Genomic DNA, 19095 nt, shown 5'->3' on the forward strand with positions numbered 1-19095 from the left:
CACAACCCCTTAACCCCCCCCTTCCTCGTTGCGCCACTGTCTATAACAGAATATTACATAGTGATTTCTCATATACCACTGAGCCAAAATGTTTTATAGATAATAGATATCTATATATTTAATTTTTTTTTTTACAATATATCCATTAGGCCGAATATAATATACACTACAATGTTTTTCTTGTCAATTGAGACTTAGAAAGGACATCTTATAGAATTCAAAATCTTTTTTTTGTACGTAGTGATCATGGGCTTATAAACATGTGCATAGCAGTTCATGGTGGAGATATTGAACACTATTATAAAACAAATAAAAAATATATAGACAATGAGAATTGAGTTCTTTATTACCTATTGGATTAATACTAGTTATTAAAGTATGAAAATCATACGTAGTTTTTATTAATTTAAAATGTTATCGTTTTCAAAAGTATTTTTTCCATATTAATAAATAACAAATAAATAACTCTACAAAATGGCCATTTTATAATTTAAAAAAATCAAAAACACATTTTTGAATTTTTTTTAGACCTTTGTGAAATTGAACTAATGAGTTATAAAAGTTGTTAAAATAAAGAGAACTGCACTACCTACAACATCTGCATTATATTTTAAATTAGAGCTACTGACTGAATAAAAAATATTTAAAGGCATATTTTAGTATTCTTCAGTGCATAAATGCATGCTGAATTCAATAGTTTTTAATTTATACCTCCTTATAGTATGTATATGTTTATATATATTAAGATGCATTTATAAAAGATAAAATAGGTACTAGTATTATGTACTAGGTACTAGTATTTATTATACCTACTTTTAATATTTTTCTTTTTTTAATTCTATTTTGGGGCCCGTTGATTTATTATGTCCAAAATGCAATGTTGGGAAAGAACGAGTTCATAAGAACGCGTTCAAATTGTGTGAACTTGATATGAACGAGTTAAATTTTTAAAAAATGAACTTGAACGTGAACTAAGTTCTTATTAATTATGATTTTGAACGTTTTGTTTTCGTTCATTGACAATTTAATTTTCATAGAACAGGCGATAGAATAACGTTTTGGAATGTTTTGTAGCCGATCAGGTTCCTTCTCAAGCAGGCACGTAGTCAGAAAATATTCACTAGGTCGGCCAATGTTAGATGGGCCCCCTACCGAAATATATTACCTCGTACCTTGTAGGGGTGGGCCCCCGCCTTTTTATATTATAAAGAGGTAGTTATCAGAATATCATTACTATAAATATAGACGAGTTGACGACCATAATAATATTATAATAATATAATTCTATATGAATCAACATAATGACAATACCCTTACTCAAAAGTATTTTAAAAATAGACATAAAAGTATACAACAGTCACTGTCTAGATAAGATAAAAATAACATGACATGCTAGTATACTAGTATGGTATCAGTATTGGGCTTTAAATAGCAATTATTTCCTAATCAATCGACGATATTATGACTTATAAAGATAAATTACCGATTCTTGGTAGCACCAGAATTTAAATGTAATACAATATACATATTTTATTCCAGGAATGGACATGAATTGAATTTAGTTACGTAACTTATTTTTGATTCTAATTAAAACCCGATATATTTGGTTTTATTTGTGTAATATTTAGATAATATTAAAAATGTCATTAAAATTAAAAGCCACCGTATAATATGGGCCCCTCTGAATATTTTGGGTGGGCCAGGCACACCCTGGCCCCCCTTAGCTACGTGCCTGTTCTCAAGAATCAAAAGATATAATTTGTTTTTAATTTTGTTTATTTTTAGTTTGGATATTTATTTTTGCCCTGAAATCACAACGCCACGCCGTCGATCATCGATAAGAATAGATGGTATACCATTTATGGTATATATTATTATAATTCTTTTGTAACTTGACTTAATAATACAATATAAAGTGTTATAAATAACATTCCCAAGACTAACATGTTCATACAAATTATATTCCATAGAATACAGGGGGATTGGAAAAAATATAAAACTATCTGTATACGCAATCAAAATTAATTTTAATTATGATTTTGTTTTCGTTTATTACTCAACATTATTTTAACCACTACCTATTCTATAATTATTATTTTAAATTACTAATAAAAATCGCCGGTTTCGACGCATAGTCGGCAGTCGCACGTATTTCCACGTATTTTTTTATTTTATTTTCTTAGTAACTTTTATAATTTTAGATCATTTTAAAAACTATAAACTAATGAACTAGAACTTGAATTAGTTCATTCTAAGAACTATGAACTAGAATTTGAACTAGTTCATATTTAATGTCTTGAACTTGAACTTGAACTAATTCATTTTTAGAAAGAACTTTCCCATCACTGCCAAAATGTGGCTAGATATGCAAGAGGGAGGTCGTTGACTCTACTGGGTATGCTTCTAATGTAATACCATGAACAAGATAAGTGACAGTAAAAACGCAGATCAAAAATCTCATGATAATGTCTTTATTTTTGCACAAATATAATTATGTCAAGGAAATGTTTACATGTCGAAACAATAAAATCTTATGTACTAAAAAATTCTAGTAAACTCGTATTTTGTTTACAATATTATATTATGGTATAATGTACATACATATGATTAACTAATAAATCAAGTTGGGTACATATAATATGTAAATAATTGAAAATATAATTTACATGTAATTATATTATATATGTATGAATTAAATAAATTTTTAAACCATTATTACGTAATATTCTATTTACAATTAATGATATACAATTAAACTGTAAATCACAAACATAAAAATTAAGTATCTAGTTAACTAAAAAAAATAATAATAATATAAATATTATTCACACACCCTCTTGCCACATTTAGGAGTGCAATTTTATTTATCACAATGAAACTCAAATAAATAATCAAAGTTTCATGTATATAATTTATAAATATTTCAATAAATTATGTACAAATAATTGTGTAATGCAGGGGGTTTAATTTTAGAGGAAATCATAAATCATAATAGTTAAATGCTTTATACGTTAAAAATAGACATCTATTTACAATAAATAAAAATGATAATAAAAGTGTATAGTTTTGGATATAATTATTATTTTTTTTAAACTTAAGTTGTATAGTTGTATAACTGTATAAGTGAATACTATAAAACCAATGTTTTAATTTTATTAAGGGTATATAGGTTTTTTTTTTAATTGAAATAAATGTAATACGTTTAAATGTTCACACAAAATTGTACAATAAGAGACTATAATAATAATGTTTATATGACAGAAAATATTGGCCCGCATGCTAAGTGGAAATTTCTAAGACAATGATTGATAAATAAAGTTCAATTTTCCTAGTGCCGTAGTTATTTTCATTGCTAGTGATTGTGGGCATTTTTTAAAATAATTCTATATCTTAAGTACTAATATTATCATATTGTATATTATACGTATATAATTTATATTTATATATCTATATATATTATACATATACGATGAACATATATAGATATATACACACATTTACATTCAATAATACATTCATTTTTTTTTTATATATAGTACAATAAATCACGGTTATTTTATACAAGTCGTAAAAATTACAATTTTATTTTCGGACTAGTAAATTTAGGAACATTCATCAATGTATTAATAATATGTAATAAATGTGTGTATAAATATAGAAACAAACACTCGTAATATGTACACAAACGATGGGAAATAATAGCTAAGTGTTATCAGTACAGCCGTACAGATTTGAACGTATAGGTAAGTCATGCAATTTTGGTATTTTCGATCAAAGCCATTTACCAATATTATCATACCTAAACAATAAATTGTGCTAAAATATGATTTACTACTTTTTTTTTAAATTTTATTTTAAATTTAAATTTGTACACATGGATTAAAATAAAAACTTGTCTTTATTAATTCAAAATTAAATTTCATTAATTGTTTGATCTACAATTCACTGATAAAAAAAAAAATGTATAATTATTTTATTTCATATCGAGTATGCAATTAGTATAAATGAACATGCCTGTTTGTTTTATTTTATACATGAGGTTACAGTGAATTAAATAATAATTTACAGGCTGTACAGTGTACATAACTTAACTCACATATTAAAAAGCATTATATTGTAACAACATTATAATTTAATACCAGTCAAAAAAACGAACCAACTGGCAATCATTATCAAAATCAAAATAGTAATACTTAAAATCTAGCAAAAACTGCACCATGATTTGGTATTTGATATACCCAGAGATATGCATGATACATTTTCCATACAATAATGCTTTTTAAACATAAATAAATATTAATAGTAAAACACACAACACTAATAATAGTATTAATATTAATAAATTAATTAAAATTAACATAGCATTATTGTTTGTCACTAAAAATTATCTAATCTACACTTTTTATTTAATTTATAGGTAAATCACTTATATTCAGTAATGGTTCAAAAAAAAAAAACATCAAATACCTAAAGTAAAAAAAAAATCATTACAATAGTATTACATTATTATGTGTAACAAAGGGTATTACTAATAAATTGTTAATCAAATAAACATATAGAAAATAGTTCAGACAAACTACAAAAAAAATCAGGACAAACGATTCGCCCAAAAGGAAAGCACAGAAATGATCACTAACCGTCCTAAACAATACATAGGATGTATTAATAATAAACAATGATCCTAACTCATACTGATAATAAACGATGATACTAACATAAAACAATAAAAGACATTTCAATGATTTGATCGTCATAATAAAACATTAATGGATAGTGGTAGATAAATACATAGGTACATATTATAATATAAACAGATGAAACTTTGTGTTTTTGTTTCTAATAACAATGATTCATTTGTTATTGTTAAAATAGCTAAAACGACTTTTTCACTATTTTTAAGGGGTATGTTCATCAAAATTCATTATTGACCAATGTCTCGGTAGATTTCAGTGGAGTGCATATTATTATTATAAGAATTGGCAAGTCATGGATACACTACATGAAGTATTAAAAGGCATATGATGATGAAAAATTTAATTTTTGATTAATTGAAATAAATATTCTTACATTATAAACTAAACGTGAATGTCAGGCAAATATTTTAACAATATTTCATTATTTTGTCGCGGTTGAAACAAAATGTATAGATCAAAAGCTTGACACTGTTGGTCAAGTATTAATAGTTGCTCTAACAGAAATAAAACAAAAATATATATTTTTTTTTAATACTGTCAGAAAGTTTTTTGTTTTTGTTTCGTAAAAATAAAATAGTGTTAAAATTTTTTTTAAAATCAATTCTGAAATAATAAACAATTTAAAATGTTAAAGAGAAAATATTTTGTAAACATTATGCTCAAATGCATTTTAAGCATGTAAAAATACCTTTCTGACAAAATTATTTTCAATATTTTTGTTTCATTTCTGTCTTGAGTTGCGCTTTACAAAGACAAAGGGATCAACAGACAGCAGCTCTGTGATTAATTTCGAACGTGTCACTCAAGTGCGTCTTGTAACATTATCATGACGTGTTGACGTCAAGTCATTGAAAAATAAAACGAATAATCATAGTATAATACACTACCTAGTAAAATAATAGGTAATAACATAAAAGATAATAATAATAATAGTAAAAAATAATGATGATAGTCACAATGATAATATTAATAATAGTAGGCAATAATAATAATTATGTACAATGCGATTTGAGTTTTATCATCGGTTAAAACGCAAATACTCGAGTAAATGTTATGTCGCTAGACCTTCGGTGCGGTTCTGGGAGATGTGATTTGTGTGTGCTATCGGCGACGACTGCGGAGATTGGGGCGCGCAGTTGTTGAGCTGATGGTCGTCGGAGGACTTGATGTTGACGGCTGTCTGCCGGTCGTAGTGCAGGTCCCAAAGTGGCGGTGTCCTTATGTGGTGGGACGGTGGCGACGACGATGACGACATGACGTTGTTCTGCTTATCGGCCGCGATGCTCGGCTCTTGTTTCATCATGTCGCCCGGGAACGTAGCGCCGCCGCCAAAGTTTCCGAACCCACTCAGAATGCGATTGTTGACGTTGCTGTTAACGTTCTGGATTACCGATATCTCGTTGATCTGAAGGGCAAAAACATGATCAATAATTTAATTATGACCGATTGCATAGTAATATTGTTATTATATTATTATCGTCTAAATAAATATTTATTTATTATTATTTATTAACATCCGCGGATCGGAACGAAATAAGAACGATAGCTGAATAATAAATGCATTTCAATTTGTAAAATGTGAACAGAATAAAACAGAAATATCAGAAAACAATTTACGATTTTTAGACAAAACGCATAGGCAATAAACAGGAATTAAAAAATAATTATGTGACAATAAACGGTACAAATCACACGTCATCATACGTGATTTATAATAAAAAATACATATCATGACCAAATATTTAGCAAGTGGCGATTATTTTTGAGACAAAAACATTAGATATCCTCTTAATAATTTAAAAATATTTATGCACTATAAATTGAAACAAGATTAACAATTAAAAAAATTTCATAAATGGAAAAGTGTAATCACCTTTTGTTGATGTATTCCGTTTAAATACGGACTAGACAGAAACGGATGGTAATAGATTTCTTGTCTACGTTGGAGGAAATCCGTTTCTTTGACACTGTTGGCGATCTGCAATGGTGGAAGTTCTAGCGACATTCTCCGCCCTCTCCTGGAAGTTCCATTGGTCCACATGTGCGTTCCCATGTGCACCTGAACATCATCAAACAAACAAAGACATTAATAACGTATACACACATAAATATTGTTTTAATATTTTAAATATATCTCGTCTGAGACGCTAAGGTGGACAGCCACCAGATTAGCTTACTTTGAGATTGCCTTTGGTCGTGAACGCTTTCAGGCACACTGTGCATCGAAAAGGCTTGTCACCCGTGTGGGTCCTCATGTGGATTTGTAGTGCAGAGGACGAGGAGAAGTTCTTGTTGCACACGTTACACAAGTGTTTGGGCGAACCTTCAAACGCACAAGCAAACAAAATAATTTTAATCAATTTCGTTATATACAGTTAATGTAGGATCCGGTATCGGTTATTATTAGATTTAAATGAAGCAAAAAAGTGATCTGTACAATTGAAGTAAAAACGACGACTTTATCGGGCTGGACTTATGACCTATATTTTAATTGATCGACATGCGCAAGTCGTTTAAATATTGCTGATTGCTGTAAATAATATTATTTGTCTTTTGATCGTTTGTCTATGTCGTTTGTATATAATATAATAGTTGGCTTTAATGTGTATTTTGATGTGAAATTGTCAATTTTTCATCCGAAGCAATTTCTTATTTTGCCACCCCTGGGTGGTGATTACTGGTCAGTAACAGAGTAACTGGATAGCATACTGGATTTGTGAATCCCTACAGGTATTAGGAATATAACTATAACTTTTCAACTTATTGTGATGATAACATTATTATTTATTTATTACTATTTACTACTAGCTTACTTGGTTGTCTCTTAGCCGATGGCAAACCGGAGTCAGGGTCGGCCAATGAGCGTTTTGGCGACGACGACGAAGAAGACGACAGACCTCCCTCGGTCGTGGCCGGCGGTTTTCTGGAACCAGAGCCCGGAGCGTTGTACTGCTGCTGCTGGCCAACGGTGGGTACGGACAGTGTGACCACCGGTTGGATCGAGGATTTAGCCGACAGTGGTTGCGACGGGGGCGTCTGTGCAGACGCGGCCTGTTGTTGCTGTTGTTGGACCGGTGGCGGGGACAAGTCGGCCGCCAACTGGACCGCGGTATTGGTCGACGAAGGCCCGGTGCTCGTGGACGCGTTCGCCGATACCGGAGTCACGGTACCGGTCACCGCGGGCATCATACCGTTTGCAAGCTGTTGCAATACGACCTGTGGTGGTGGTGGTGGTGGTGGAGGCGGCGGCGGTGGTGGTGGCAGAGATCGAGGCCCGACTCCACCAGTCACCGCTCCAGATGAACCTGATCCTGTGACTGCAGCCACGGCGGCGGCGGCAGCTGCTGCGGCATTTTGTGCGGCTACACTCAAAAGCATGATCTGCTGTTGGTGGTGATGCATCTGGTGCTGATGATGCTGCTGGTGATGCAGGTGATGCTGGGCCGCTTCACGGCTCTCTGAGCTTGCGTTGCTGGCTGTGTCATCATGACCACAGCTAGTCGAGTTGTTGCCGTCGAACATGTTGTTCGACGAGCTGCCTCCGCCAGCGCCCGTCGACGACATGTCTCGAGTCTTATGCGTTAGCATGTGCTGTTTCATATTACCCTGCAACACATGCAGAATACATACTGAAAGTCTGTGGTGTCATAACATTGATAATTATAACGATGACTTCACGATCATGTCGTCGTGTCATCGTGGGGGTGGTGGCTGGTGGTAGGAGGACAATAGGGGGGGTGGTGTACCGTAACCGTCGGAGCAGACGTGTTTCAGTGGTAACGAAAAATAAATAAAAGAATATTACATATAGGTACTTAAATAAAACATGATACCTAACGTTCGTCTCGGACTCTCGTCCCATATACGGACGTGGGTCACACGTCGTTTAACATGCTTTATGATATAATACACTTAGAGGCGAGAGGCTTTATTATGCTGTGTGGTTTACTGGACGCATACTGGATTTGCAAAAATCAATTTTCACACCTTTAAGTATAATTAACGTATAAAACCCCACGACGAAGGTAAGGTATTTTCATAACAAACACTTGCACGCGATCCGACAGAATATTTGTAATAATAATAATATAGTCGTTTCGTAAACACATCTCCCCCTATGGCCATAAAACTTTTAGAGTTTAGAGTCGCACGCGTTTACCTAATAATCACCGGCGATTCACGTCTGGGGAAGAGCGTTTCGAATAGTAATAATAAAAATTGTTATCGATGTGTGTTGTCATGTTGCGTATAAAAAACCTGTCGAACAACAACGACTTCGTTAGTTGTGATAATTGTTTTACCTTACATTTCGTGGGGTATGCAATCTAAAGTACACGCTTTGCGACGTGTTGATTGTGTGGTATGTTCGTGCGGCGAGTTTATATTATTATTAATTTATATTGTTGGGCTTAAAAATATATACAAGACCGAATTTTTCGTATGCAGCGGTCGCTAGTACGACGATATATTTTATTATTTCGCACAGTTTCTGTTTCATGGGAGTAAATTTCAAAAGAATAAAATAATATGTACGATAATGGCGGCACAGAGGAATGTTTGCCGAAAACTTTAAGACTCCTCGACAGCTTCATATCCACGTATAGTTTCACCGCTCTCGTCTACGTTATTACACACACATATTCAAACGCAATTTAGGTTGAGTACGCGTCTCTATTCGTATGTACGCACTTCGAGGGGCCCAGACGTCATGCGGTTTTGGTTTTCGAGTAGATATTATATAATACGATTATTAGCCCAACGCATTCGTACCGCTATAATTCTCTCGTGATGTATAATATTCGCAGAGAATGGGTGTGAGATAATATTAATATACTGTAGTTTGTAGACAATGCACGAACAAACATTATGAGGACACCCCACAGAAATATTTTTGTACATAAACAGTTAACGCACTTTAACGCATATCGGTTATAACTGCTCGTAGAGTAATTTATGCATATATTGTATATATATTGAGATATACACTTAATTTATGAATATGAAAAATAACACGATTTTGTAACTCGACTCGTACGTTTTTGGTTGAAATTATTTTTAAAGTTAAACTCGTTTTTTAAAAAGGGAATGTACAAATTTAGAAAACTAAATACCACAAAATGCACGATGATGCCCTCAAAATGTATTCTTCATTACATTTGCCTATACTTAACCCCTTAAATGCCGGCGAGACATTCTCTTATAATATTATTGTTAGAAACGATGGGATGAAACGTTTTCCCTCAACTTTTCCGCGGTCAGTTGTTTTTGTTTATATCGTTGGATAAAATCACATTGCCCAATTATTACTGTTGCGATACTATACAACTTCTGACCGTAAACATTTTGATTCCACGCCCTACGTATTTTTGCACGATGTCGTCGAGTACAAATTACTTTCAAGTCTTTGACGGATAATAGTCATAGAGTGACACGTTAATCAAAATAATTAAAATTGTATATAATAACTAATGAATTGAGATGCATAATTATTATGAATGTTATTTTATTTTTATATATTATGTATCTATAATAATGTATCGCAAGAGCCTGTTTTTTACTATAGAATACAAATCACTGATATTTTTTAAAAATTAAAATTTTAGTATCAAAAATATAGTTCATGCCTTACTTCCTATATTATTGTGTTATTCTCAATTTTATTTTATTGTTTTGGCCAAGCAATAAATAAAATTAAAATAATATTGATAAACATGTTAGGTTAATTTCCATTAAACACAAGGAAGATTGGTGATTCAGGGAGAGAAAGTCGAGATCCAAATTAACTCTGCACCCAATACTGCAGCTCGTGGTCATAGATCGTAGTAATATAATTGTCGTCGTGGGATATGAATATGGAAAATGTATAATATCATAAAATAACATACACACGTGAAAATATGTATATAAAAAATACGGTTAAAGGTAAACAGCGTGAATCCGGCCAAAAAATCCAATCACGCATACAAACCGTGACACATTTTATTGTTTTCAATTAAAAAAAAATTCCATTTCCGTGTATGATAATGATGATGATGATGATGTATAATAAGTTGACTAAAAACCGTCAATTCGCCGTCGGCAATATCAAGTGGAAATAATTTCGAATACAAACATAATAATAATATATAGGTACACATGCACACACACAAACATATACGTTCACAGTACCTACAGTGAAATGGAAGTGGTACACCTCTGCAGTTCGTAGAGTACGTTACTACTAAATGAGCATCCCAGCGAAACATATTAAAAATATATAGGTATCCGTCGAGTGAGGAAAAAAACAAAGAGAAAATTAGTAATAAAAAAAGAGCAACATTATTTTACACGAGAAACCGTACAGAATAGAAATACAAAAAAAAACAAAACAAAACAAATTGCACTACGAAACATAAATGACTGTGGAAATTAATCCACGTCACTGCCGTTGAATTTTACTGTACGTTTCTTCTGCGAATGAAAAAAACAAAAAACGCGATGAATCGTGAAACAGATAATAATATGCTATACAAGAACGTATATAATGTGTGATTTGAAAAATGACGGATGTATGTGACGGATTTGTGTCGAAACGTTTTCGATTCGGTGCTTTAGACGATGATGATTTCGGCGACTTCAGCAAGCTATTAAAAACCGTTTCCATCGTCGTACAACAATATGATATGGATTCAACGACCCTCCTATACAAGAGAGACGCATCGATTTTTTAGTGCATATTATATTGATGAAACGAACAGTTTAATTAATTACGGTCATATCATGCATAGGGCGGCCCTGGGCTGTAGTATTTAAGATATACTGGTTACATATACAATATTATTTACGCTCTTAAAAAATGTAAAATATTTATTTAATATTTTTAAAAAGTATTAAAAAGGTAACAATAAGAATTTACGGGTTGTTATCAAAAAACTGGTAATATTATTTTGTAGTTTAATGGAGTATATGATAATATTAATAGGATATATTTATATAAAGTTTGTATCTCACGATTTTAAATTTAAAAAGTCAGATTTTTAATAAATTATGTGAAACAGTCAAGACAATAAATAAATAATAAGGTGAAAATAGTAATAATGTGTAAACAAAAAATTGCCACCGCTTTAAAAAAACGTGACTCGTGGGACATTGCCGCTCGCCCCTTGAATATGTCACCGTATATACATATTTTAATATGTTTATGCCATAATAGACCTTACCCCGTAAATAGCCTAATTATAATTACACGTTACATAATAACGCGCGAGGGAGAGAAATAACATTTTATATAAAATGTATTATAATTTATAGATAGGTACCTTGCATAATGTTTTATTTTTTATTCAGAAGTTTAATTATAAAATATTACGACTTAATATAATATTATCTATGTAGATTTGATGGTAATTAAATTAGGGAAATGTTACGATTATGATTTAAGGACTAATAATTACTCAAGATATTAATAGGTATTAATAATATTATATAGGTAGGTAAGTTATAAGGTACTCGTAATAAGTATAGTATACCGTTAAGTGTCGAATTTAAAATTATTTAAAACTGTATGATTCTTATGAATTCATTCAATTAATTTATATGATGACATAATTTTATTTTTTATATTATATTAAACAATATTATAATCTCAGGTGAGCTCCTACTCTAAAGTCACTGAAATGAAGCGTGATAAGATTTATGAACTAACGCTGCAATTATAGCCACATGTTATAATATGCTTTAATACTAATTTCACAATAATTCACGTAGCACTTGCCAAAACTAATTACCTAATTTTACGAAACTAGATTTAAAACAGTAATTTTTTTCTCAATTGTCTGGTTTCTACATAATATAACAATTATGTAAAATAAAACAAACTAGCATAATGTTCATTTTTTAGTAACCATTGCATAATTAGTTTGGAAATAAAATACAATTATACTATGGAATTATGTAATATGGGATTAAAAGAAAAGATATTAAAAATAGCATTGAAACAATGAAATATGATGATTCGCATTTCGTTTAAATTTATGTGCGATGTCGTCAAATAAAAGGAATCGTTTGTACCGATTAGATAACAGGTAGCGGTGGACTATTGTTTTTGCTGTTTTTTTTTTTTTGTATACATTTGATATTTGAATATTTAAAGAGACTATTATTCATTTTCAAATACGAGTAGCAAGTCTTTTTTCCTGTTCGTCGATGTATTTATTTTTAAACAAGCAATAATAAGGTTTTGTATTGTACGGTTAAATTATTTGTGCGCATTAGAGAACAATTCGAAAAATACAATATAAATAGAAATGCATTATAAAAAAAAAAAAAAAATCGGGATGAAAACCGCCAAGAGAAATTTAAATAATGTTGAAATGTCCATAAAGGATCACATCTGGCGACTATTCCGCAAAGCGGTGATATGCAGTTGCATGTATTATTATAGAAAAGTAATGTGTAACAAATATTAATATGTTTTTTTTAATTGTAAGTTAGTCATGTGGCATGTATTATATTGTATTGATGATGGCTATGTCTGATTCGAGTCGAGTGGATTGTGTTATTCAGACTGTTTTAAAACAATTTAAATTAAATCAGCAAGATATTATAATATTATAATATTATAATATAGTATCATAATATTATGTTGTACCCGTACCTATGCAACTGAATGCTAAATATTGTAATATATTTTGCTATATAACAACACGCCGGAATTGAACACTCAAAAGTGGGATACAAAAAAAAAAAATCGTTTCAAAATATTATAGTCTACTTGTTTTTCGATGGACGTAAATGTCAAAATAAAAATCGCATTATAATATGTATAAAATATTAATGTCCCAGTTAAATAAATTAAGCATCGCACACAATACTGTTGACGTCGGAACGCGCGTATTTATATTCCATTATATTATATAGTTATGGGTAGGTAGGTAAAAGTAAAAGTGTATAGAATTTTTTATTTTTATTTTTTGTTTGTTTTTATTATATTTGTATTTAGATCAATATCGTTCTTTTGCCCGTAAAAGCAACAGGTTTTTTTCCCACTATTTGTTAAGACGGATCGCGGAATTAATCCATTATTCAACCTCCAGCCAAACGACAGCGGGGAAAATGAGAAAATAGCGCGAGAGCGGCTCTCTCGAATCCATAACAATGTTACCTGTCACAGCAGCGTAGCATATAGGTAGGTTCTATACTACCACCACTTGGGTGTATCGAGATGCCGACCAACAAGCGTTATATTATTATTATTATCCATCGTCGTGGTGCCAGATCAAAACCCAATAAAATATATCGACCATGGTAAATAAAAATTTGCTGTTTATTCTATATACATTTATTAGTATACAACGAGTCAAAGAACAATATTTCAACCTCAAGATATTATAATAGGAATGGTACTGATTTTAATTTTGAAATAATAACCAAGTTAGGTAATTGTATTGTATATACTTGTTTGGTATTTCATATTATAAACAATAAATTATACTGTCATTTTTGCTGTCAGTATGAAAAAAAGGTAGATAGTAGGTTTTTTTTTAATTAAGAAGATGCAAATAACTGTCAAATGATGAAAAATGTTCGTTTGTCGGAACAAAAAAATTAAACGGTTCCAGTGTTTGATGGAATATAATATAGTATTAAACATGATCAGGAAAACGATCTTTTTACGAGTATTGTCTGCACGTGAACAATACTTTCCAAGCAATGAACAACCTCATATCCTAAGGCTTTGATCGATTTTTCAAAGAACACAATACAATTTAGCACTGATCGAATATTTTTTCGTTCAATTCTGCGGTGAACTGTTCATTTCGCCCGGATAGTGGAAGTGCTCTGGATGACTGGACGGGACGGGGAACTGGGGCACAAAGGGGTATGGAAATTTTTTTTAAGCGCAACATAATTTAGTATAGTTTATATTTATGTCGGATATTGAGATATACCTAATTAATTATTAATAATTATAACTAGGTACATATTAATATAACCTCAAGTGTATATTATTATTGCAGACATTATATACAATTGTGTACCTATGGACCTGATTAACCATTAGGCACTACATTAGGCACTAACAAAGCCTATACGACTTAAAACCATATATTATGCATTTATACTGTTTGAAATTTGAGTGATTTCGTATTTTTCACATTTTACTGCCAAAATGTTTTTTCTATAAGAACGTTTCTACAATTTGGGCCCAATTTATAGTGCTGAATAATATAGTGCCACCAACCACTTACGAATTGATCGAATCTGGTCCTGGGGCTAACGGGTTGGATTTTCAAAATTTAAGAGTGTATGAGTTACGTCATCAATTAATGATATGATTTAGTGTCGATCGTACCTTTGTCGAGAATCCTCGGTCACACACGGAACATTTGAAAGGCCGCTCCTTAGTATGGCTCCTGTAGTGAATCTCGAGAGCAGAGTGGCACGCGAACGTTTTGAAACAGATGTTGCACGTGGTGTTTCCTCGAGCAGCTAAAACATACACATCGGAAATAATTATTTTGCATAATTTTTGTCGCGCACATGGGGTAGTAGGTAATAACTACCCCGTCACAAAAATATTAAAAATAATAATAAAATCTGCGCACCCGGTCCAACAAGCCCCCCGACAATAACGTAGACATGCGCCGGATAAGCACGCTGCAGCATGTGACGGACGGGAGGAGAACACAAATCAAAATATTAATAATAATAATTATTATTATTATTAGGTACTTTCCTGCCAGATGATATCGCGAGTTCGCATCTTTTGATGGAACATAAAACCATACATATTCATATAATAATACCAACAACATTTTCTTTCACGTATTACCGAGGCACGATATAATATAATGTTCTAGATTTTTTTTTCCTGAAATGTGATTTTTCTAAAATATATTATACTGTTTTATGTGCAAGCAAATGTTTCAAATATTCGTTTCATCTCGTTTTCAGTATAAAAATAACCCGCGTCTCACAAGTCACGACATTCGTTTATTTATATTTTATATACCATTTTAGATCTCGTGCAGAGCGAGGGGGCGGTTTTACAATGAAGTGTACTCTATTTTTCTTTCGGTTAACACTTTTTGGGGGCAATAAAAGTTTCAAATTTTTCACGTATTCCACTAAATCAACCAAATTGAACACAGATGGTACTTTACGGACGTCATTTTCGGGAAATATCCCAGTAAATTACGAACGCATTCGACTGACTGCGAATAAACGGCGGAACGTATATAGAATAACAGAAAAACCCGTTCTCGACAAAATCTTGTCCGTTTTGGATAAACCGATTTGCGCCTCAGCAGAATAGTTTCGAGTACTAATTAGTATGATTTATCATATTGATCTACAGTTTAAAAATATATATCACCAGCTTTTAAACGCCAAGGTGAGCAAACTGAATGCATATATTATTATTATAATATATAGGCACCTACTAAACCTACACTGCTTTTAATATCTCATCGAAGATACATTTTTTTAGTAATATTTGGTTGAAACAATTAATATATTATAATATATTATATTATAAGAGAAACAAAATGTTAGAGCGAATGAAATAATTATTTGAAATGTTATATATTATACAGAGTGGGTAAACCTTACACGTATTATATATATATATATTCGCAGAATACCTTCTTCGTATTTTAATTAAATTGTTTATTATTTATTCATTTATTATAATGTTTAAATGTAAAATCGTAAGAATGAAAAAAAAATCGAAAAAAAGAGACCAGTTTTATATTATTGACATATATTATAATTAAATACACTATAAATTGCAATAATATATGAGATTCATTAATTCGGTAGAAGTCGGCGACATTATGTTATTAGGTATTTCCCACTGAATGATAATAAATTACTGTTCAGCAATATTTGACTTGAGGCGAAAAATATATTATTTTATTATTATTTATATTCATAGATTCCCGGGCAAAGCTGTATTACTCAACCGCATATTTCGGAATTTGATAACTAGGAATATTTTATTAATAATTATATAGATCGCGAAGACCATTGTGGGTTATATTTTGATCAAGCGACTTAAACGTTTAGTGGCGTAACGTATGTTTATTGATTAATTAATTATCTCCATGGCTCAAGTTTTGTTTATTTATTTTGAGATCTTTTGTGGTATTGCACGGCCAATATTATATTAAAAGATGTAGTCAACGAGGCTGCGCGAGTGTAAAATTTTTAATAATATTATCGAACAACATGGAGTTCTGCCGACGCAAATTTGAATATTATGTATACAATAATCTCATAAAATTCTAAAGATATTCTAAAATAAAAATTGCTACAATGTTTGTTTTTATTGACACTAAATTTTACCGTTCATTATTAATGGCTATATAGAGTCCTAAACATGTAAAACCACGTTAATTTATAACCGACAGCAACGATTTTAAAATAATAGCGGGCGAACAAAATTCTGCCGCACGTCGGCAAGCAAAATAATTATAATTTATGTTTTTAATTAAAAACAAAAAAATATGTATATGTAAATACCGATGATACATCATTCGGCGTGTAAAGGCATAATGAAAATAATAGTAACATTATATTACGGCGTTTTAAAAAAAGACATGTGACGCACATGTGGTCGGTGCTTATATACGATAATAGCACGATAAATAATGGCAACGGCGTTTATAATTACTTCGATTCTCCACAAAAACGATAAAATACAACGTCCGATGGAAGAACGAACGAAACAAAGGAATGATACTACGATTTATCAGTTGGGTGCGTTGAGAATAATTTCCATCGTGTTATTATCATCGATAAAATATTATGCGGCGGCGTGTGTATCGAGTGTACCGTGAAATGGATATTAATCGAGTCAAAAAAAAAAATACAATTAGAAACAAAAAAAAAAAATGGTTTTCCAACGAAATCTCGGAATACCTACCATTCGCGTAAACGAAAATAAAAAAATTGAAATGTATCGGCCCACAGGAGAGAAGTGTATAATAGGCATCTCATCTCGTCACCGTGTATAATAAAAACTTTAACTCGTTTTCATAAATAATAATAATATACAGTTTATTATTGTCAGTGGTAATATTTCTATTTATACACGTCGAATACTACTATACTACTACTACTTTTAATACTACGTGTATCTACTGTTTACACCAAATCTTAACACATCTGTTATGATACTAATTATACCGTTTAATAACATATTAGGTTAGGTGTAATAATATAATGGTTTTTTTTCTCAAGCTACCTACTTGATTGTATATTATAAATGTGTCATGATTATGATGATAATAATAACAATTTTGTGCCCCCACTTCCGTACACGTGCCGCGATCATACGCCATTTGCCAACGAGGGAAGACAAATATTTATTATTATAATTATACGCGGCGCATTATTATAATAGAACGATGTTTACTAATGGGTACCTTATTAATTTGATTGATGGCTTTATTATAGTGGCTAATATTGTAAATATTACGAAATTCAGTAGTAGATCAGATACAGAGCGTGCAACGTTTTAAAATTATTATTTTTTTTATGATCATCATTATTTATTATTATTATGCGCACATGGTTCTGAAAGCTCGTCTCAGGCGGTAGTCGGCGAAAAAAAAAATGCTCGAGATTCTATTGATTTAGTCAACAAAGTGACAGAATGCATCTAAATATAAAACTTAATGACGCGATGAACATTTCAACGTTTTAAATGTCAATGCATTTTACCAGACAATAATGCGATGATAATATAACATAAGGAATTCAGGCGTGATGTATGCGACGCGTTTTTCATCCGAACGTGCTTGACACGATGCCAAAAAGTGCGTGCAATTTATTCTCCGGGACGAAAAGAATAGTTATTTTACACGAATTAAATTGAATTTAGAAAAAATGTGTACGATCGAGAGTGTCTATTCATAACTGAGCGCAACGGCAACACACAATGGCACGTGATGTGCACGGCGGTGTTTTAAAATTTAAGCCAACGCCAAAACAATAATAGCGAAGCGGACGAAACGGATGTCTTGGGCTTTTTTTTAAATTGTTCTACAAATAAATGATCTGTAGCACTTACCGGATGGTCCGAATGACGGTCCGTGGCCAGGAAGTCCGGCCGCGGAAGTAGCAGATCCTGCCATGAGCCCGGCGAACGCAGGTGGCAGATACGTAGACATGATGTGATTGGCAGTGGTGGGCAATGCCGACTGTTTGGGCGTCAGGTCCAGGGCGCAAGGTGGCGAGTATCTGCTGTTGTGGAAGGACATCGATACGGGTGATCCAGCCTGGGAACCGTGGTGCCGCGAAGACGACGACGTTGGCCTGGGAGAAAAAGACTCGTCCGAAGTGATTAGTGGTGGACTAGCCATCATTGCTCTGCCACCTGAAATCAAAAGAGTTCCGATTTATTTGTGATGATCGG

General features: G+C 31.9%; 1 protein-coding gene across 3 annotated transcripts in view; it reads right to left on the reverse strand.

Moving 5' to 3' along the window:
- Positions 1–4447: 4447 nt before the first annotated feature.
- The window catches only part of LOC100162796 (homeotic protein spalt-major), an 81254-nt gene continuing 66606 nt past the window's right edge, over positions 4448–19095 (reverse strand). The window contains exons 3-8 of one of the 3 annotated variants that reach the window (XM_008189397.3): positions 18751–19056; positions 15028–15164; positions 7508–8285; positions 6872–7017; positions 6568–6753; positions 4448–6099 (exon numbers count right to left, since the gene is read on the reverse strand). In XM_008189397.3, the coding sequence (XP_008187619.1) occupies positions 5746–6099; positions 6568–6753; positions 6872–7017; positions 7508–8285; positions 15028–15164; positions 18751–19056 (1907 nt within the window). In that variant the 3' untranslated portion in view covers positions 4448–5745. The other 2 variants (XM_001943353.5, XM_008189398.3) reach the window with 2 other exon arrangements.

This window comes from Acyrthosiphon pisum, chromosome X, assembly GCF_005508785.2.
Source record: "Acyrthosiphon pisum isolate AL4f chromosome X, pea_aphid_22Mar2018_4r6ur, whole genome shotgun sequence".
NCBI lineage: Eukaryota > Metazoa > Arthropoda > Insecta > Hemiptera > Aphididae > Acyrthosiphon > Acyrthosiphon pisum.